At 40.3% G+C, this 22,051-nt stretch overlaps 1 protein-coding gene across 1 annotated transcript in view; it reads left to right on the top strand.

The window, feature by feature from the left end:
- The window catches only part of dhx57 (DEAH (Asp-Glu-Ala-Asp/His) box polypeptide 57), a 32,590-nt gene extending 10,584 nt beyond the window's left edge, over window positions 1–22,006 (top strand). Inside the window, exons 2-23 of the mRNA XM_062064478.1 lie at window positions 1,349–1,546; window positions 4,230–4,490; window positions 4,559–4,750; window positions 4,819–5,645; window positions 7,261–7,400; window positions 7,468–7,589; window positions 8,734–8,929; window positions 9,000–9,124; window positions 9,201–9,334; window positions 9,397–9,451; window positions 9,519–9,727; window positions 9,800–9,916; window positions 9,994–10,090; window positions 13,912–14,085; window positions 14,154–14,354; window positions 16,710–16,986; window positions 17,055–17,150; window positions 17,219–17,440; window positions 20,811–20,885; window positions 20,969–21,103; window positions 21,180–21,380; window positions 21,442–22,006. Of these exons, the coding sequence (XP_061920462.1) occupies window positions 1,353–1,546; window positions 4,230–4,490; window positions 4,559–4,750; window positions 4,819–5,645; window positions 7,261–7,400; window positions 7,468–7,589; window positions 8,734–8,929; window positions 9,000–9,124; window positions 9,201–9,334; window positions 9,397–9,451; window positions 9,519–9,727; window positions 9,800–9,916; window positions 9,994–10,090; window positions 13,912–14,085; window positions 14,154–14,354; window positions 16,710–16,986; window positions 17,055–17,150; window positions 17,219–17,440; window positions 20,811–20,885; window positions 20,969–21,103; window positions 21,180–21,380; window positions 21,442–21,585 (4,194 nt within the window). The 5' untranslated portion in view covers window positions 1,349–1,352 and the 3' untranslated portion in view covers window positions 21,586–22,006. The remainder of the gene's footprint in view (window positions 1–1,348; window positions 1,547–4,229; window positions 4,491–4,558; window positions 4,751–4,818; window positions 5,646–7,260; window positions 7,401–7,467; window positions 7,590–8,733; window positions 8,930–8,999; window positions 9,125–9,200; window positions 9,335–9,396; window positions 9,452–9,518; window positions 9,728–9,799; window positions 9,917–9,993; window positions 10,091–13,911; window positions 14,086–14,153; window positions 14,355–16,709; window positions 16,987–17,054; window positions 17,151–17,218; window positions 17,441–20,810; window positions 20,886–20,968; window positions 21,104–21,179; window positions 21,381–21,441) is intronic.
- Window positions 22,007–22,051: the final 45 nt, after the last annotated feature.

Below are 22,051 nucleotides of genomic sequence, written 5' to 3'. Positions count from 1 at the left end.
TTAGTGTAATAATTAAATATTAAACAAAAAATACAAATGTGCAAGACTAATAAAAAATAGTGCCGTGGTGAATAGCGCAAAGCAAAAAGGTGACAATGTGAACATGAGTTAATACATTAACAGTGACCGGTTAGTTCCGGAGTTTTTTCACAACATTTATTCGATTAATAGCCTGAGGGAAGAAACCGTTGCTCTGACGGGTTGTTTTGGCGTACAGTGATTTGTAGCGCCTGCCGGAGGGGAGGGGTTTGATTAGTGTGTGACCATGGCATGAGGGGTTTGCAGTGATGCTACCTGCTCATTTCCTGACCCCGGACCGGTGTAAGTCCTCCATCGGGGGTGAAGGTCGACACTGATGATCTTTTCTGCAGTCCTAATTGTCTGTTGCAGTATGTGTCTGTACAGCTCGGTTGCACATCTAAACTAGACAGTGATGGCGGTGCACACAAATGAATTTATAAAAGGTTTCATTAAATTATGTACACACATAATTTACTGCAATTAATCAAAATGCAAAAGTATAATTAATCAGATTTAAAATGTAGTTAACAGCACTAGTTATAATCGAGAGAGAAAAACAATGAGAATGTGCAACAATTGATGAATTGACACAAATATGTGGCTTATTAAAAAAATACAAAAACGCCTATACAGTTACGTAAATATTAAAGATGCTTGACTTTAACTTTCTTACCAATATCTAATTTACCGATACTGTGCAGCACTTCAGTACTAATATTAACCTTGCCATTATTTTTAGCTCTCAAATAAACTCCGTTTGGGAAGAAAAACAAGACTATTAATGCAATGTAAGTGATAGACACAGTGCCATATTTATTTTTAACATTGAATGTCAACAAAGTGGTAATAAAAATCATAACCAATAGCCAATTAAAATAACACATTGTACAACAGTAATATCTCATACCGTTTCATTACCAAGGTCCGCATACTGGAATGTCAATGCAATGATATTTTTCTAACAGACATTATATATATTTAAAGACAAAACGTTTTGTCAGCTTTGTATTATAATTATATTATTGAGGCATTATCGAAAAATATAGCTTTTTTCTTTTGCTCTTATATTTAAAGTCACTGACTGTAAAGCAACCTGCTCCGCGATTAAGGTAAAAAAGCATGTGCAGTCAAAATAAATTGTGCGTTTAATCTGCATTCGAACATGATAATGTAAGAGTTTTGTGATTAATTGCATGAGTTAACGCGTAACTTTGACAGCCCTGAAATAAATACATTTAACAAGTACACAACAAAAATACATGACTAAATAGAAAATGTAAATTGACCCAAGTTGACCCCCGATTACAGTTGATTCATCTTTTCACAGAAAAATGAGTGCGAGGAAAAAGGGGGGTAAGCCCAACAGAGGAGGAGGGAAATTCAACAAGCCAAAGGGAGGTGGAGGCGGTGGAGGCGGTGGAGGCGGTGGAGGAGGTAAAAGAAAAGGAGCAGGCTGCTACTTGGATGACGACAATGATTTCAGTCTTGATTTTGGACCTTCCCAATCGAGCAAGCAAATCAGCAGGTAAATAAATACCAGTGATTCCCAACCACGGTGCCACTTTGTATTTGCCTGTTACATTTTTCTCATGTGAAATATATTGGCCAACACTGGTATAAACTGCTACCCATGGAAAAAATTATGGAATCATCAGACTTGGAGGATGTTTATTCAGTTCAGAAAAAAGCAGATAACAGACATGACACAAATCTATAGTCCTTAAAAATGTCAACTTTCTGGCTTTAAGGAACACTAAAATAAATTAAGAATATAAATTGTGATACACAGTGGAAAAAAATATGGAATCATCCTGTAAAGTTTAATTTCCAAAGCCAACACTTGCATCAAATTAACTCGGTTCATTAGTCTGCAGTTAAAAAGGAGCGTTCACACCTTGGAGAGCTGTTGCACCAGGTGGATTGACATGAATCATGGCTCCAACACAAGATATGTCAATTGAAACAAAGGAGAAGATGATCAAACTTCTTCAAGAATATAAATCATCACACAATGTTGCAAAATATGTTGATTGTTCACTGTCAGCTGTGTCTAAAATCTAGACCGGGCAAGTACAAAAACATGGGAAGGTTTTAAAAGGCAAGCATACTAGTCAGATTCAAGACAGAAAAGTTAAACCAATGTTTCTTTAAAACAGAAAATGCACAGCAAATCAAATTAAAAACAAATGGGCGGAAACCGAATAGCTTAAAGGAGAAATAGTATTTAAATAGCTATTTAAAAAGCTAAACAAAAGCAGTCTTTAACAAACAATCAAAACAAAAATTTAGGTTACAATTGGCTACGGAAAAGCAATGGTGGACTATGGATGACAGGATGAAAGTCATATTCAGTGATGACTTGTGAATCTGCATTGGACAAGGTGATGATACTGAAACGTTGGTTTAGTGTTGTTCCAATGAGATTTACGAAAATGACTGCCTGAAGAAAACATGCACATTTCCACAGTCAATGATATGTGGCTGCATGTCATATATTGGTACTGGGAAGATGGCTGTCGGTACATCTTTATTAAATGCACAAGTTTACATTGACATCTTGGACATGTCTTTTATTCCATCTATGGAAAGGATGTTTGGGAATGATGACATTGTTCAAGATTATAAAATATCTTGCATTAAAGCTAGAACTCTAAAAACTTTCCTTGAAGAAAGATACATAAGTTCCATGTCATGGTCTGCTAATAGTCCTGATCTCAATCCAATGTGAAATGTGTGGTGGAAATTGAAGAAAATGATGGATGACAAGACTCCAACCTGCAAAGCTGGGGCCGTACTTATCAAGCTTCTTAGAGTGCCATTTTACACTTAAGTCCTGAGAATTTGCGAAATTTAGTCCTACTCTCAAACTTAAGAATAAAAGCTTTTTATCAACGTTCTTAAGTCTAAGAATCACTCCTACTCTCCACGATATTTAAGAGACCTTTAGAGGTGTCTTAAGTGGTTAGGAGTTGCCAGCAGGGGATGGCACTGAGGCGAGAGAGACGTGCGCGAACGTTCAGGGAACGGAACAATGTTTTTTTTTTTTGATGACGAGCAGCTGATCAAACGGTATCGTTTAGACAGAGCGGATATTATTTTTGTCACAGATTTAATACTTTTCGATTCCTTGTTGATTTCTGCATGTGTCTGCAGTGGGCTAGTATATATAGAGCCACCCACACCAGTTTCAAATTAGTTGCCTAATTAATGAATTGGAAAGAAAATGTTATGACAGTAGCGTATGTGTGTGGCCGTGAGGTGAGTGACGTCAGTGAGTGTGTGGGCGAGAGAAGAGAGGGAGCGGTAGCGTGAGTGCCGGCGGGGACTAGTTTGTTTTGTATTATTTTGTAGTTTATTGTCAAAATATACACTCCCATTGTCCACTTAAATATTTCCAAGATATTTCTTTATTCTTAGACAACGGATTCCCTTCCGTGATTGGTCATTTCTATGGACACAGAAATGACGTCACCTAAAATTGCGTTTACGGCACATAGTAATGTCGTAATTCAGCTCTGAGTGTGACACTTAAGATTCAGTCCTACACTTCGCTGAAAGTGTGAGTAAGACGCTCGATAACTAACTTTTAAGTGCAGCTTTCAGCGAAGAATTTATTTACTCTTAAGTCAACTCTTAGCAGACTTCTTAGGAGTCATTCTAAGAAGCTTGATAAGTACGGCCCCTGATCTCAATCCAATGTGAAATGTTTGGTGGAAATTGAAGAAAATGATGGATGACAAGACTCCAACTTGCAAAGCTGATCCGACAACAGCATTCAGAGAAAGTTGGAGCAAGATTGATGAAGAGTTCTGTTTGTCACTTGTTAAGTTTATGCCCTAGAGACTGTAAGATGTTACAGAAGCCAGAGGTGGTGCAACAAAGCACTGGTGGTAAGTGTTTTTAATGAGTCCATAATTTTTTCTCAGACTTAAGTGATTTATTATTTTATCACTTTGCTTGATCTAAAAATGAAAATGTTAGAACACCACAGTTTTATTTTCTTGATTTCTCTTAGTGTTTCTTAAAGCCAGAAAGTTTACATTTTAAATGACTATAGTTGTGTTTCATGTCTGTTATCTGTTTTTTTTCTACAAAATTAAAGAACTGAATGAACATCTTCCAAGCTTGGGGATCACATAATGTTTGCCAGGGGTTGTACATGTGACAAAGGAATTGTCACAAATGCATTAACCTGGGTTTTGCTGCAGACCAGCCAGAGGGCGAAACGGCGGTGGCAATGCAAGTGGCTGGAATGGGAATCGTGAACGGGGAGATAGAGATAGAGACAGAAGAGCGGTTCTCCCCAAATCGCTGGCCCAGAACAGAACATATGCAAAGTCAGGGGACAGCAGCAGAGTAGAGACAAGCAACATGCCCATGCAGAAGATTTTCATGACTGACAAGAACCAGGAACTCCTCAAGGAGCTGCTGTGGGATCTGCGGACCCGCAACTTTGATGAACACTATGAGTAAGAACACGTTTTCTTTTCCACTTGAAATCCTCACAACTCACCCTCACATACATTGTGTGATTTAGTGAAAGTGGCTCTGATGATTCAAATGAAGAAGAGGAAGAGGAAGATGAGCTGGACCACCGTGAGGAAGGCGAGTTTTGGGCCACCAGGGATGAGCCTGTGGCGAGAGCAGAGAGCCCAGAGTACGAGTCTGACCAGGAACGTCCTCCCGCTGAACCTGTCATCTCCTTATTTGCTATCGGCAAACTCTGCAGGTGATGCCGCACCTTTGTACCCGGGGGTTCGGTGGATTTGACCTCTTAATCGCTGCTCATCTTTCCAGGTATGGCTTCAACCGGGAGCGCTGCAAGCAAGCGCTGAAGTCCGGAGGAGGAGAATTTGGAGCAACATTGGAGAATCTCCTCCATCAAGTTTACTCCGAGCGCTGCACGCAGGAAGCTGTTTCCACCCAGGGCCTGAAAGGGATGTCGATGGAGGAGTGTCTCAACCAGAGGCAGGAGGAAGCTCTGGCGCTGGCGGCCATTTTTGGTGACCGTTTCAATGAGCGCATCGCCAACTCTGTGTGGGTAGTAACCCTCGATCCATTATTCCTCACGGAAGACATTGGCATAAAGAACAGCGGGAATCAGCCTGGTGGAAGGTCTTCTGAAAACATCTGCAAGTTCTACCTTAAAAGCCAAGGCTGCAGGTTTGGCAATAAATGCAAGTTCAAGCACCAGGCTCCAGTCCAAGCCGCACCAGACTTGAAGGGACCAGCTCAAGCTGGAATCAGCAGCTTTTCTCCCCCGGAGTACGAACTGGAAGTACGCTTCCCGAAAGGAAACCGTTACCCGGCTCAAGCGCCGGTCGTCGCCTTCAGCACCAATGACGAGTCCATCGGCGCTGCGGGAAGGCTCGCTGTCACCGAGATGTTGTTCATGGAGGCGTTGGCTGCAGCCCAGAGAGGCGAACCCGTTGTGTACACTCTCATCAGCTTGTGCGAGGACGAGGACACGATGCAAGGGCTGCTGGACGCCCCTCATCACAAATACAGCACGCCGCCGCCTGTTGTGGTGGCTCCCCCTCCTTCCCTGCCGGTGAGGAATGTGGGGAGCGAGGCTTTGGAGGAAAACATCTGTCCCATGAGAAGGACCACTCCAACAATAGACCGTGAGTCCTTTTGTACGTGCATTTTTTGGGGCTGTTTATCATTGTATGGCTTAGGGGTGTCTCGGTGCAACATTCTTACTTCCGATACGATGCCAAATTGCCAATATTGGAGCTTTGAGTATTTGCAGATACTAATTTTGATGTGATACAATATTGGCATGAAACATACATATTTTTATTATTTTGTAGTGTGAAACGTTAGAAAAGGCTAAAACAAGTTCAAGAACTCTGAGAAAAAAAGGTAGGTTTGAAAAACACTATTGAGAGGTGGGGGGAATATTGATTGTAAACTTCAATAATTGATAACCAATTTATTTATTGTAAATAAAGGAATCAGCATCAGAGTAGTTTTTATTGCCATTGTTTGAGAACGGGTTCACAAAGTAGGAATTTTTCTTGGTGCAACATAAAGCACATATAACACAGATTTGGTAATTAAAAAAGAGCTGTAACTGAGCTATCAGATCTTGTTATTGTCCATGTGCCTGATGGCCGAGGGGAACAAACTGTTCAGGTGGCGGGAGGTGTGGGTCTGGATGGACCGTAGTCTCCTGCCTGAGGGGAGAGGGGAGAATAGTTTGTGTCCAGGGTGAGAAGAGTCAGCTGTGATCCGACCCGAATGCAGACAGTTCTAAAATTTGGCTGACTGCAGTGAGCCACCTCATCGAGGTCCTATATTATAAGGCTCTTATGTTCCAGTTTTGCACACATTTCCATTAATTTAATAAAAACAGGAATTAATTTACCTGTTTCCTCATACAAATGCACTGTTTTTTAATGTTGTAATTAATAAACGTTTATTTTAGTGATACAAAAAGAAATGTAAAACTGCATTTGTGCATGAATTTAAGATGCATAGATAATCGATTTTTAATTGAATCGCAGCTCCTGAATCGTAAGGGTGCCCAAAGATTCCCACCTCTAACACTAACCTATTTATCATTAACCGTCTGGAATGAACTTATGCTCTCTTTAAGTGGAGTGGTTATTTTTTGGGAGACACCTAGCGGCCATAATAATAAATCAAGTTAAGTTCATGGCACTGTAGATTGAATGATGCGAACATGTTTGTTACTGGACACTTTCTACGCTTCTGCCCTGGAGACTTTGTGTCTGTAAGTAATATTCAACTATAATTATTCAATAATTGTTTGTGTTGACAAATGTGGTGTTTTAGACTGCAATATTATATGTCTAGCTTGTGTGGAAATTGTGTGCTTAGCTGTTGTGTAGCTGTTAGCTCCTAATAGCCTACCATATTTACCTTTTGTAAGTTACTTGACTAAAATACAAGAAAAGACCAACCTTGTGTATATTAAGCTGCAGGATTGCCTGTATCGTAGGTAATATATTGGAGATTTTGGATGCAAGTTGATATAATCCAATACTTTTGCTCATGTTGGACCAATCGCCATATCGGATCATGACCACCCTAGTATGAAGTCCCTGTATGCTTCACCATGTTCTTATACAAGTACATGCCTTATTTATTTATAGGTAATTATTAGGGGTTATAGCACTATTTGTAGCTTTGGCATACTCTTGGCAGCCTGCAAAGGGGTTGTTAGGGAGCTGCACTTGCGTCAAAATTCCATTATTATTTTGTGTTAAAAAGGGACTGGAGAGGTGGAGGAGCAGGAAAAAAAAGACGTTTATCCCATCAAGGCGGAGAGCTACCCGAGGAAGAGGGTGGCCATTAATCCCAAACTTCTTCAAGAAAACGGCAAATTGTGCAAAGACTTCCAGAGGAACCAGGTACAGAAAGAGGACACAATTGTGTGTCAGTTGTACATAAATGTATGTGTATTTATTTACTCTACAGTCATCCAAGCGCTTCAAGTCCATGTTGGAGGAGAGGATGAGGCTGCCAGCGTGGAACGAAAAAGACAACATCCTCGATCTGTTGGACGAGTGTCAAGTGTTGGTCGTCAGCGGCATGACAGGGTGGGTTATTCAACATAATGTAATCACCCGAATATGAGACGACTTTGAATACAATTTTAGTTTTAGTTTTGTATAAATCTCTTGATCCTGAAAATAAGTCACATTTTTAGAATGTTTTTTTTTCCGGTAAAAACATATCGTCTTCAGGGTTGTGGAGGTGGGGGTGTGGCCAATATGATGTAGTATATATGGCGTCATGATCAATATAATCGCAGTGATGCCTACATTTTTTAAAGGCTAAATAAATGTTATATATTTATTTAAAAACAAATCTGTGTTATTGGTTATTAGTATTAACATATATTTGTTCTTATATTGTTTTGCTTTATTTTTCAATTGTTGCTGCTTATTGTAAAATGTAACACAGGCTGCACTGTACTCTGCCTTCCCTGAATGTTGGATTATCTAACCGCTACTTTAAATTAGAGATAGGGAAAAAAGAACTTGAGGTTGTGTATTGATATTGATAAGTCACTGTAAGTCTAAGCACACAAAGGAAAGTACATCAATGTACAGATGAAGTGCAAATACATGTAGGAATCATGTTAAATTAATAATATATTTTGGAATAAACAGAAAAAAGCAATTCCAGTTATACAGGAGGAAGAATGGTTCTAATGCTGCTAGTTTAATGCGAACATATAATGGACCAGCTCATTGACAAGCTAAATTTAGCAGGGCGCATGTATAGACAAAGTTAGAAGTTACTGTCGATAGTAATGTCAACATTAGGGTAGTTTTCACAGCAGAAATGCATTAATTAACTTCAAATCGCGTTCTACTGAACTTTGTGCCAACTCCGTTCCAGGGCCGATCGGGTAAGCGACCAGCTGTAGTGCTTATGCTGACAGACGATTTAGATGCACATTTTACAACATAAAGCATAGAGGAACATTTTAATGATATTTGAGCTGTTTTTCCAACTAATTATGGCCAATATTGCTTAAATAATAGGAAATATACAGTGTATATATTCATACAATATATTACTTGAAATTGTTTTAATGTAAAAAAAACCCTAATATTTAAGGTGTGGCGGTTATTATTTTGCCTTGGCGGTACATGTAGGGAAAAATCCTGGTTTTATACTAAGCTCAATTTGGTGTTATGAGTCTGACCCGTGTTTCTTCTCATTTCTCTTCAGGTGCGGCAAGACGACACAGATCCCCCAGTTCATCCTGGATACTTCTCTGAGTGGTCCGGCGGACAAGGTGGCCAACATCATCTGTACTCAGCCGCGCCGCATTTGCGCCATCTCAGTGGCCCAGCGGGTGTCGCAGGAGCGTGCGGAGAGTCTGGGCAACGCCGTGGGCTACCAGATCCGCCTGGAGAGTGTCAGGGTATGCACAAAATAGACTGTGTTTTCATAGATAAATTGCCAATTCCACGGTTATTTCACTCTACTGTCAGTCGTCGGCCACCAGGCTGCTTTACTGCACCACAGGCGTTTTGCTACGAAGGCTGGAGGGCGACATGGACCTTCAAGGCGTCACACACGTCATTGTAGACGAGGTGCACGAGCGCACAGAAGAAAGGTCAACAAGCCAAGCAAGAGTTTGCCTTATATTTGTGTTTGCACGACTGACTGCTTCCTGCACTTACATTTTTTAGTGACTTCCTCCTGTTGGTGCTCAAAGATCTGATCCTTAATAGACCAGACTTGAAGGTTATTCTCATGAGTGCCACATTGAATGCCAGCCTCTTCTCTGAATATTTCTACAACTGCCCAACAATACACATTCCAGGTAATACATATTTTACAGAATGTTCTTCTCCTCTCCCACTGACCATTTTTACCTTTGACAAGGTCACACCTACCCTGTCACTCAGCATTTTCTTGAAGATGCGATCTCTTTAACTCGGTAAGTCCCTCCTGATGTAAGTCATCTAAATAGAAGTGTTGCAAATTTCTCCAATCAATGTCTTAAGATACACGATTGAGGATGGGAGTCCTTACTTGCGCTCAGGGAAGCAGAACTTTGCGAGTGGACAAGGACGGAAAGGAGAGCCAAAGAACGTAGTGGACACCTTGGGGGACGATGTGTGGAACTTTATGTCTTTCTCTAATAAAGAATTTGTCAAAGACTCTGTCCCAGACCAGCAGCTCAGTCTACAGCAACTCGTTATCAGATACAATGGTAAAAAAAAACATAAATCATTGTAAAATAATTACAAGTGTGCCAAATATATGTATTTTGTTGTTGGTGCAGATTGTAAGAAGTCTGTACTAAAGACTATTGCTGCAATGGACCTGGACAAGATCAACATGGATCTGATTGAGAGTCTGCTGGAGTGGATATTAGACAGCAAAGGCGACTCCCCTAAAGGCAAGAGTCCGAGCACGACTATGCACGTTTATTGTGGACTCAGACTAAATCTGCGATGCTTTCTGTGTTTGCTACAGGTGCAGTGCTGGTGTTTCTTCCAGGCCTCGCTGAAATCAAGTCACTCTATGAGCAGCTCCAATCAAACAGGAAGTTCAACAATAGGCACACACACAGGTATGGATCCACTTTTAATTTTAAATTGTGCTTTTTCATTTAAAGGCCTACTGAAATGAAATTTTTTTATTTTAACGGGAATAGCAGATCCATTCTATGTGTCATACTTGATCATTTCGCGATATTGCCATATTTTTGCTGAAAGGATTTAGTAGAGAACATCGACGATAAAGTTCGCAACTTTTGCTCGCTGATAAAAAAAAGCCTTGCCTGTAGCGGAAGTAGCGTGACGTCACAGGAGCTAGTATTCCTCACAATTCCCCGTTGTTTACAATGGAGCGAGAGAGATTCGGACCGAGAAAGTGACGATTACCCCATTAATTTGAGCGAGGATGAAAGATTCGTAGATGAGGAACGTGAGAGTGAAGGACTTGAGAGGCAGTGATGGACGTATCTTTTTTCGCTCTGACCGTAACTTAGGTACAAGCTGGCTCATTGGATTCCACACTCTCCTTTTTCTATTGTAGATCACAGATTTGTATTTTAAACCACCTCAGATACTATATCCTCTTGAAAATGAGAGTCGAGAACGCGAAATGGACATTCACAGTGACTGAACATGTAAATACACGATTAATAATATTCAGCTTTGCGAAGCTAAAAAAATAGAAGCTAACCTAGCTACGTAGCCAACGTGATAGCATCAGTCTCAAATGCAGATAGAAACTAAATTAAAAAAACCCTGACTGGATGGATAGACAGAAGATCAGAAATACTATTAAACCATGAACATGTAAATACACGATTAATAATATTCAGCTTTGCGAAGCTAAAAAAATAGAAGCTAACCTAGCAACATAGCCAACGTGATAGCATCAGTCTCAAATGCAGATAGAAACTAAATAAAAAAAAAACCCTGACTGGATGGATAGACAGAAGATCAAAAATACTATTAAACCATGAACATGTAAATACACGATTAATAATATTCAGCTTTGCGAAGCTAAACAAATAGAAGCTAACCTAGCTACGTAGCCAACGTGATAGCATCAGTCTCAAATGCAGATAGAAACTAAATAAAAAAAAACCCTGACTGGATGGATAGACAGAAGATCAAAAATACTATTAAACCATGAACATGTAAATACACGATTGATAATATTCAGCTTTGCGAAGCTAAAAAAATAGAAGCTAACCTAGCTACGTAGCCAACGTGATAGCATCAGTCTCAAATGCAGATAGGAACTAAATTAAAAAAAACCCTGACTGGATGGATAGACAGAAGATCAAAAATACTATTAAACCATGAACATGTAAATCAACAAATAATAATATTCAGCTTTGCGTAGCTAAAAAAATAGCAGCTAACCTAGCTACGTAGCCAACGTGATAACATCAGTCTCAAATGCAGATAAAAACTAAATAAAAAAAAACCCTGACTGGATGGATAGACAGAAGATCAAAAATACTATTAAACCATGAACATGTAAATACACGATTAATAATATTCAGCTTGGCGAAGCTAAAAAAACAGAAGCTAACTTAGATGCGGCGGCGGGCTTACTCACTGTAGTGCGTCTGCTATCCTGCTCAAAACACAACACAACCTCCTGGTGTTGGTGTTGCTGTAGTCCGCCGCTCCACCGATCGCACCTACAACTTTCTTATTTGCAGTCTCCATTGTCCATTAAACAAATTGCAAAATATTCACCAACACAGATGTCCAGAATAGTGTGGAATTTTGTCGAAGAAAACAGAGGTATTTGAATTGGGTCCAAACACTTCCCTTGACCTCGTGACGTCACGCGCATACGTCATCATACCGCGACATTTTCAAGCGGAAGTTTCCTGGGAAGTTTAAAATGTCACTTTATAAGTTAACCCGGCCGTATTGGCATGTGTTTCAATGTTAAGATTTCATCATTGATATATAAACTATCAGACTGCGTGGTCGGTAGTAGTGGCTTTCAGTAGGCCTTTAAAGGGGCACTTTGCAACTGGCTCACAGTTACATTGTTTAAACCAGAACACACATTTGCTTTACAACTGTCTATATTTTTCACAATTTCTAAGTTTATGTAATAAAACTTTTTGCCGGCTCCCAAAAAATTATTGTTTGCTGATCAGCGATGCGATGTCATTACAAATGTTCCACATGGTCCAAATCTTCTCCAGACATTTAACCTCCAAAAAAGCTGCCATAAAAATACTTATCAGTGCGTATGAGGTCTACATTACCTTATAAAGACAATATGAGCCAGATAATGTGCACATGACAGACTATTTTTATTTTTATTGTAAATTCCTATTCCTAAAATTGTAGTTTGCTAACGCTATATATTACTTGTAAAGCAACAAACTGCTAATTTGAAATAGGCATAAGTATTCTCTTTATCTCCATCATGCTGCACGTGTGTATTCTGTGGGGCACGGCTTGAAGACTTGGTGAAAAAAGTTTAAGAACCACTGGCCTAATATATTTTCTAAAACGGGGGTCACCAACCTTTTGGAGCCCAAGATCCGTGGTCTCAGCCAAAAGTCAAAGCAAAAACTACCCCTGCGTCAATAACACAAAGCTGTGTGTTGTTATTAGCACAATATACATCTATAATCTCTCTCTCTCTGTTATCTGCATATTCATATAACTCTCTTTGTTTGCGTTTTAAAATGTAGCTACTCATCTACTTTCTCTTGTGCTTTTGCAACATTGGTTCTATGCTGCTTTTATTGTGCAATATAGTTGTAAATAAATAAACAATGTTGGAGAATAGTTACATTGTTCTTTACACTTTCTTATGCACAAAGTGGAAAAAAAAAAAAAAGTTACCGTATTTCCTTGAATAGCCGCAGGGGCGCTGATTAATTTAAAACCTCCTATCACTCCGGTGTTTACAGGAAACCGGCGGGATGGCCGTGCATGCGGTAATTATTTTAAAACCTCTTCTCACTCCGGTGTTTACCAAAAGGAATCCGGTAAATTTAGGCGTGCGCTTTGAGTGTGATGTAAGCATACTATCATGAAAAGCACATTTAATAAAAAAAACGTTATTATGGTCTTACCTGTACTTATAAATGGAGTCCATTTGCAGCTCCTTCTGACCAAAAGCATCGATAACTTGTTTATAGAAGTCTTCCTTATTTTCTTTCTTCCGTTTTAAAAGTCTCTCTGTCTCGATGGAGATATTCCTTTAATTATTACCTCCTGCTTCCATTGAAAGTCCAGTTTAGAAAACTGTTTTATTTTAGATACCGGTATGTAATCCTCCTCGTTAAAAGTTCAGGCAGAGGCTGCGTGTGTTCACTTCTTCTGCAGTACCGGAAGTCGCAAGAAGGATCACTAGTGCGGCAGCGCCCTCTACCACCAGGAGGCGGGAGTCATTTCATGACTCATACAGTATTTAACACACGCAGCTACGGTATATTAATAAAACATAGCTCCTTACTGTTCTTTTTACCATACTGTACCGGTATTCAATAGCTTGGACCTTAAATCCTACTGAATAGCTCTTTATCTTTTTTCCTTTGTGCGATTGTAAACTACTGAAAGCAGCTTCCTCCATTTTGAAAATGAGGACAGGTAAAGCGTCACTCGTGACGTGACGAATTTGACCCGGTGGAAGTTCTAGCCATATGCTAAATATTTTGCGAAACGAGTTTGACCCGGCGAAAATTATAGACATGCGATAATAAAATTAATATTTTGCGAAACGAATTTGATCCGGCGTCAATAATGAACCGGCGATAAGGCCAAGCATGCGTTAATTATTTTGAGAAACGAGTTTGACCCGGCAGTAATTCTAGACGTGCGAATACTATATTCCCTGCGCCAATTCAAGGAAATACGGTATATATAACGAGTAAACTTTTGTGTCCAACACCAGCTGTGTGGTGTACCCACTTCACTCCACTCTGTCCAACGAGGAGCAGCATGCTGTTTTTAGCCGCCCGCCCGAGGGCGTCACAAAGATCATCCTCTCCACTAACATCGCAGAGACTTCGGTAACCATTGACGACGTGGTTTTTGTCATTGACTCTGGCAAGATGAAAGAGAAAAGGTAGGCTTTGTCACATGCACACCTGTCGCCGGGAAATGTACGTTAAAGTGTGCCGGTGCCCTTTGTAGGTACGATGCGTCTAAAAGCATGGAGAGCTTAGAGGAATCCTGGGTCTCCCGGGCCAACGCGCTTCAGAGGAAGGGGCGGGCAGGTCGTGTGGGGCCTGGAGTCTGCTTCCACCTCTTCACCAGCCACTCCTTCCATCACCTTCTGGAACATCAACAGCTGCCGGAGATCCATAGAATTCCTCTGGAGCAGCTCTGCCTCCGGTAGATCTATCTGCTTTTTCTTTTTGTGCACCAAGAATATTGTGGAAACAAGGCTTTTCTGTACATTTGGTTCATCAGGGTATTCGCAGGGTCTTAAAAAGTCTAAAATCTAATCCATTTGAATTTAGGGCCATAAATGTCTTGAATTTTATCCAAATCTCATAAAAAGTTGACAATTAAAAATCTTGAAAATACATTTTTTAAACAAATGCATAAACTCAAGTCTCGCTTTTAAATGTTTCGATTTTTTGAGAGCGTTAATAACTACAAAACGGAACCAATGAATTACCTGTGCTGTCCGCTCAGAATGTATCAAGCACTGTGATCGTGCGGAGCTCAGCGCATTCAGCAGTATGTTACAGCAGAGTTTAGTCAGCAGCGGCGTTTACAAAAGCAAAGCCTGAGGTATTTGTGTAAATTAGGTAAGTGCAAGTTCAACCATTTGTGGCTCCAGAACAAACTTGTTAATGCATGATTGAAGCCGGTGGAAGGAAACGTATAAAGTGTTTTCACCGATGACCCAATTTGGGTTAGCCATCGTGGAGGGCAGCTTTTGTAAACATTGCGGTGAAAGTGAATGGAATGATAATGTAAAAGTAACAATTGTACAAAGATCAACCTAAAACCCCCCCAAAACAACGTTATGTGTCGCCAATTGCTGAAAGAGATCAGTATGAGATGTTTACTAGTGAAATCACATTATTACAAACAGTAACCACATGCTCATTTCTCGGTGGTGTAATGACTTATAGTTGTGCACTCACAGCAGTGTAACAATAAAAAAGCCATTATTATATTATTTACATCATTACAGTAATTTTATGTCAGCTTCTCATACCTTATCTTTTTCCCAAGTTTTTACAGCAATAGATAGAACTGACATTAAAAGCTATAAAGATTGTCTGTTTATACTCAGTTTATGGTTGGGTGAGGAAAGCAACGAAGGTATGCAAATGTCTTCTTCTCATGTTAAAATAATAACTAGTCCTTGTGTATTAGCTATGTCATTTCAAAACTTTCACTATAAGTTGGTGTAATTGTATTCAACTTGAAATACATTCCAGGTACAAAATGAGCTCAGCAAATTTGAACATTATTCACATTATTCACATCCAATTTCTGTTTGAGGCTTGCAATCCATAATCGCCTTCTTATTTTTAGACTAGTGGTTCTCAAACTGTTAAGTTTCTTAAGCACCACCTCAGAAAAGACTTAACACTTGGCTCTCCAAGTACCACCATAATGGCCAACTTTAAAATAGAGTAACGTGGTAGGCCCAAGTATTCATTAAAATCAAGGCAGAGGTTTTAGTTAAGTCACTGAGTTTGAATATTAGAAAATAAAACACTATTCACTTAAGTAGGCAAGACACTTCACCCTTTGCCTCTGATGGCTGCTGGTTAGCGCCTTGCATGGCAGCTCCCGCCATCAGTGTGTGAATGTGTGTGTGAATGGGTAAAATGTGGAAATACTGTCAAAGCGCTTTGAGTACCTTGAAGGTAGAACAGCGCTATACAAGTATAACCCATTTATCATTATCATTTAAGTGATTCTTTGGCGTACCACTAGTGTACCCGTACCACAGTTTGAGAATCACTCCATCCATCCATCTTCAACCGCTTATCCGGAATCGGGTCGCGGGGACAGCAGCTCCAGCAAAGACCCCCAGACTTCCCTCTCCAGAGCAACATTTGCGACTTCCTCCTGGGGAATCCCGAAGCGTTCCCAGGCCAGAGAGGAGATGTAATCCCCCCATCTGGTCCTTGGCCTGCCGGGGGGCCTCCTCCCAGTGGGACGTTTGAGAATCACTGTTTTAGACAATTGTTCTGCACTCCCTGTTTTTCTCAACTTTATGTAGACTTTGGAAGTTTTTCTGTTTGCTCAATTCTGACAGCCGAAAACACTGCGAAGGTTAACCGTTAAGCTTTAGCAGAGATGCAAACCAGTCTCTTTCACAGACAAAATACTTTCCTTTATCACGGCCGACTTCCTGGTTGTTGTTACATGAAAACCCTTGATATGAAGAACACTGCATCTTCTGCACAAAAACAATTCTATGGTAAATCGGAAAAAGGGCCATTGTTTGCCAATATTTTTCCCAATTAGTTTACAATAGAGAAGCTTCTGGTGTTTTTAGTTAGTTTAACCATTTTGTTTTCCAATGAATGAATTCATACACTTCATATTCATATAGTTCATTCTGGGCCTTTAATTTTCTTTCATGTGTTTTTTCTTTTTCGTTCATGTGAAAGTAACATGGTCTTGCATTTTGTTCATTGTGGTCTTAAAAAAGGCTTTTAATTTGACTTGTTGAAACCTGCGGAGACCCTGTTAATGTTGTTTTCCTCTGAACAGAATCAAGATCCTGGATGTGTTTGCAGAGCAGACGTTGGAGTCCGTCTTCTCTCGCGTCATTGAGCCGCCAGCCACGGGAAGCTTGGATGCGGCCAAACAGCGCCTGCAGGACCTGGGCGCCCTAACCGCAGAGGAGAAGCTCACCCCGCTGGGCTACCACTTGGCCCGCCTGCCTGTGGACGTGCGCGTGGGGAAACTCATGCTGTTTGGCGCCATCTTCCGCTGCCTCGACCCAGGGCTCACCATCGCTGCCAGTCTGGCCTTCAAATCCCCTTTTGTAAGACCGCTTTAGAAGCCATGTTTGCATGCTATGGACTATGTGATGCTTTTATGTGTGTCGTCAAGGTGTCGCCATGGGACAAGCGTGAGGAGGCTAACGAGAGGAAATTGGACTTTGCGGTGGCCAAGAGTGACCATCTGGCTCTGCTCCAAGCATACAAAGTACACGTCAAAAGAGAAATACTATACTTAATTTTACTTGGCATATGATCAATCAAATTGTCTTTTAGGGTTGGTGCAGAGCTAAAGCGGCCGGCAACAGTGCCGGCTCACGCTACTGCCGGGAGAACTTCCTGTCTTCACGCGTCTTGCAGGAAATTGCTTCCCTCAAGAGGCAGTTCGCCGAGCTGCTGTCTGACATCGGCTTCATCAAAGAGGGGCTGAGGTCCAGAGCGATTGAGCGGCTGTGCTCCAACGGCTCTGATGGGATTCTCGAGGCTACTGGGCCAGAGGTACCACATTTACCTGTATACACTCGATAGTGCCACTGCTTTCATCATGAAGGGTATGGCGTCACATTAGTACCAAAAATCCAAGCGAGTAAAAACTGTTATCGCGCGCTGATTCTCCACTTCGTGCGCGCGCGTGACACCCTTTTGCGCGCGTGTGGTGCCTTTGCGCTGTCATGTTTCATTTTGGTACTTTGGGGGCGGGCATGCTTAGACCGCCCCTTCTTTCTGATTGGCTTTCAAAAAAAAAAAAGAAGAAAAAAAAAGAAAAATACAACTTCAAGTAGGTTGTAAAAAAAGGCAGATGAAGTGAAACTATAGCAATGCTTTTCTTTACACTCTCTCATGCACACAGATACTCATGTTATGAGAAGTATATTGTTTCAAAAATATTAACATTAATTGTTGATATTTTAAACATCTTTCAGATTACATTGCTCGAATTCAAAAACCACTTTACTACACAAATATTAGGACCAATGTGCAGGATTATTCTATTAGTATTAGTTATTTTTATGTTTTATCATATCTTAGCTTATTTTTATGTTTTATCATATCTTAGCCTATTTTTATATGGTCTTATTATATTTATATTTCAGTTTTTATTGTATTTTATTTTATTTTATAGTTTTTCATATTGTAGTTTATTTTTATGTTTGATTATATCTTATCTTATTTCATATTATTTTTGGACTTTTACCTGATGTGTATTTTAATTATTTTTAATCCATTTATTTGATCAGCTAGTGTTTCCTCAAAGAGCCCTCTGGATCTCCACGTTCAGAGGGTTCCTGTGATTGGCTATTGTCATTGTGTTATTATCATTGTTGTTGTTGTTGTTTGTTTATTTTTATGTACATGTTTGACTGTCTTCATGGGGTGTGGGTGTTATTTCTCATTTTGTTTTTAACTATGTAAAGCACTTTGAGCTGCATTTTAAATGTATGAAAAGTGCTTTATAAATAAAAATGTATCATTATTTTTTTTAGTAATAGTACCCTTACAATCACTCCAAACCAGTACAATAACTTACCTCTTTTCCAGCCAAAATTTTTTTATCCACTTCTTCCTCCGTAAATCTTGATACATATTGACGATGACCCGCCCTGCTATACTTCTGATTGCTCAAAGCCAATCAGAAAGAAGGGGCGGTCTAAGCATGCCCGCCCCAAAGTACCAAAATGAAACATGACAGCGCACAGACTGAGACAGCGCGCGCAGAAAGGCACCGCGCGCGCGCAAAACGAGACAGCGCGCAGAAAGGCAGCGCGCGCGCGCAAAACGAGACAGCGCGCGCGCGCAGAAAGGCACCGCGCGCGCGCACGAAGTGGAGAATCAGCGCGCGATAACAGTTTTTACGCGCTTGGATTTTTGGTACTAATGTGACGCCATAGAAGGGTCTCACATCTGTTTAGGAGCACGAAATGTGAGAATCATGTAATATGTGAGTTTGTCATAAACATTATTCCTCATGGACATAACGCCTCTAGATGATTGTGCCCACCACTTCACAGCTCTGTAATAAATAAAAACACACACAAAATAAACCTGGATTTACAAACTTAAAGGTGCTGTTTGCAAGTTCCTCACAGTAACATTTTTCACAGCAAAAATATAAGAACACCACCGGCTAGCTTATGTTACCATTAGTGGTTTAACAGAACACATTTGTTTGACAATTGTCTTAATTTTTCACAATTACAAAGTTTATGTAATACATTTTTTTTACCAGCCCAAATACAATGATTGGTGTTTTACAGCTGTCATGTTCGACAACACGTACGTGCAAGGAGCACTTGCACACATACAAAAGCCGACTTAAACAAGTTGAAAAACTTATTCGGGTGTTACCATTTAGTGGTCAATTGTACGGAATACTGTGCAATCTACTAATAAAAGTTTCAATCAATCAAAAAAAAAAGCTCATGCCTTGATTGTCAAAGGTGTTGTTGGTAATGTAACTTGTGACGTTTCTACCCAAATCAATGCTTTTGATAATCTACACATTTTGTGTTGTACTTATGACTTGGGAGTGGGGACACATTTTCTGGGCGCACATAAATATGCTGAAATAAAATGTATCCTCTTCTAATGATGAAAGTTTTGTTGTAGATGATGCTACATGTGTACAGAGTAAACCACATGATGTTAGTACTTCAATTGAGGAAAATTAGTAAATTGCATTAATAACATCCTGTAATTAAATTTTGATATTATTAATTTCATCTTTTGATAGATAAAAAATTAACACCAATCGGAGCGTTTTAAAACTCTGCCAGACTAAATTCCACCTATTTGACTGATGAACTTTCACATAATTTATTCAGAAAGTATAAACAACGAGAAATGAAGATACATACTATTAACTGCAGTGCAAAAATATATATAAATATGATTCGTGCATTTTCAGAAGGTCTATTTTTAAACAAAAACAAAAAATCGGAAGTTCTCTTTATTTTTAAGTGATGATGCCATGATTTTATCAGTCTGGCCTATTTGGGAAAATATTTTCCTCTATGTGGCCCCTGAGTTTGACACCCCTGCCATAGGTAGACTATACAGTACTGCCTTGTAATGTCTTGGAAGTGCAACTGCATTGCAAATGAGACTAAAATTTAATGAGAAAACTAAATATAACAACTGGACTAGAGGTGGGGGAAATAATCAATTTTTAGATGCATCGCAATTCGGACGTGGCGATTAGTAAACGTCAATAGTCGATAATCAATGTATTTATTGTAAATGAATGCACCTGGGGATAGGTTGATTGGCAACACTAAATTGGCCATAGTGTGTGAATGTTGTCTATCTGTGTTGGCCCTGCGATGAGATGGCGAGTTGTCCAGGGTGTACCCTGCCTTCCGCCCGATTGTAGCTGAGATAGGCTCCAGCACCCCCCGCGACCCCGAAGGGAATAAGCGGTAGAAAATGGATGGATGGATAAATAAAGTAATGCAGACCGTTCTAAAATGTCTTCTTCACAGAGAGACCCGACCATTTATTTTAGGGCACTTATGTTCCAGTTTTGCACACATTAATTTAGTGAATGTGAGAATTAATTAAACTGTTTCTTATTACAAATGCACTGTTTTTTGAAGTTGCAAGTGATAAACACTAATAAGTTTAGCTCCTGAATCGTAAGCGAATCGTGAGGAGCCCAAAGATTCTCACCTCTAAACTTGACAGCACATTTTTAAATGTTACATTAAACAGTAAAATGTTATTATCAAACAAATACTATTTATTACCACACAAAACTATAGAAAATTGGTACAGTTGAGTACCAGTATCGATTCCCAGGTACCGGGAATTGTTACTGTATTGGTTTAAATGTGAACGATACCCATCCTTAAACACTTCTGCTCTATTCCAGGCAAATCTGAATGCAGAAAACATCCATCTGATGTCTGCTCTACTCTGTGCTGCCCTCTATCCCAATGTGGTGCAGGTACATGCTGGTTTTCTCCTCATTTTAAGATCTATCCTTGATCGGCACGTTTATCTCATTCTATCCTGTTTGATTTGTACCAGGTGCAATCTCCTCAAAGCAATTATACGATGAGCGTCAAAGGAGCGGTGAAGATGCCCCCCAAGGCCAATGAGCTACGCTTCCTGACTAAAAGCGACGGCTGTGTCAATGTTCACCCCTCGTCCGTCAACTACATGGTTGGTCAAGTGAAGAAATACACATTATTGTAGCCTTTTATGTGACCAGGATGGCATTTTCTCTTATGTGCTACAGGTGCGGGGATACGCCAGCCCCTACCTGGTTTACCTGGAGAAAGTGAAAACCAGCCGGGTCTTCATCAGGGACTGCAGCATGGTGTCTGTCTACGCTCTGGTGCTCTTCGGAGGTGGGCAAGTCAACGTGGAGCTGCAAAAGGGCCGGTTTGTCATCTCCCTCGACGATGGATGGATTCGATTTGCTGCCGATACTCACCAGGTCAGGAGGTTTATTTGTTTGGACTCACCCATATTTGATGATGTCTGTGTGTGTTGCACAGGTGGCTGAACTCGTGAAGGAGCTTCGCTGGGAACTGGACCGCCTGCTGGAGGACAAGATTAAGAACCCGAGCATGGACTTGTGCAACTGCCCCCGCGGCTCCCGCATCATCCGCATGATCGTCAACCTCGTGTCCACACAGTAACTCAAAGTGGTTTTCCACCTTCATTTTGACAATATTTTTTGCTTCTTACGCTTTCATGTGTGTATAGTTGCCCTAAAATGAAGTGAGCTTATTATAAACGTGCATGTTCAAATCGTACTTGAAGTGAGGTCCTGTTGGTGGACAAAGCGACCGTGCACAAATGCTTGTTAAAAAGCTGCATTGTTAGTTGGGAAAGAAGCCAGTGTGGCTGTTTTATATATATTTATATATATATATAGCTTTCACAATGAAATGTCACTGACAGTCTTGACACAATTTGCACCAAATGGAGACATTTCCCTCAGATGCTTTGTACTTAAAGTGAATGCGATCCAATTGCGTCTGCATGGTTTTTACATATTTAACTGAATGTATTGACTCACAATATGATGTCAACTTCCACAACGGGACTCCAAGGGCTCTTTCAAGGGGCTGCTAAAGAACATCAATTAAAAGAGTGCCGTTA

Source organism: Entelurus aequoreus, linkage group LG12, assembly GCF_033978785.1.
Source record: "Entelurus aequoreus isolate RoL-2023_Sb linkage group LG12, RoL_Eaeq_v1.1, whole genome shotgun sequence".
Lineage (NCBI taxonomy): Eukaryota > Metazoa > Chordata > Actinopteri > Syngnathiformes > Syngnathidae > Entelurus > Entelurus aequoreus.
Note: the sequence above shows the minus strand (reverse complement) of the source record. Positions and strands in the feature narration are given on the sequence as shown.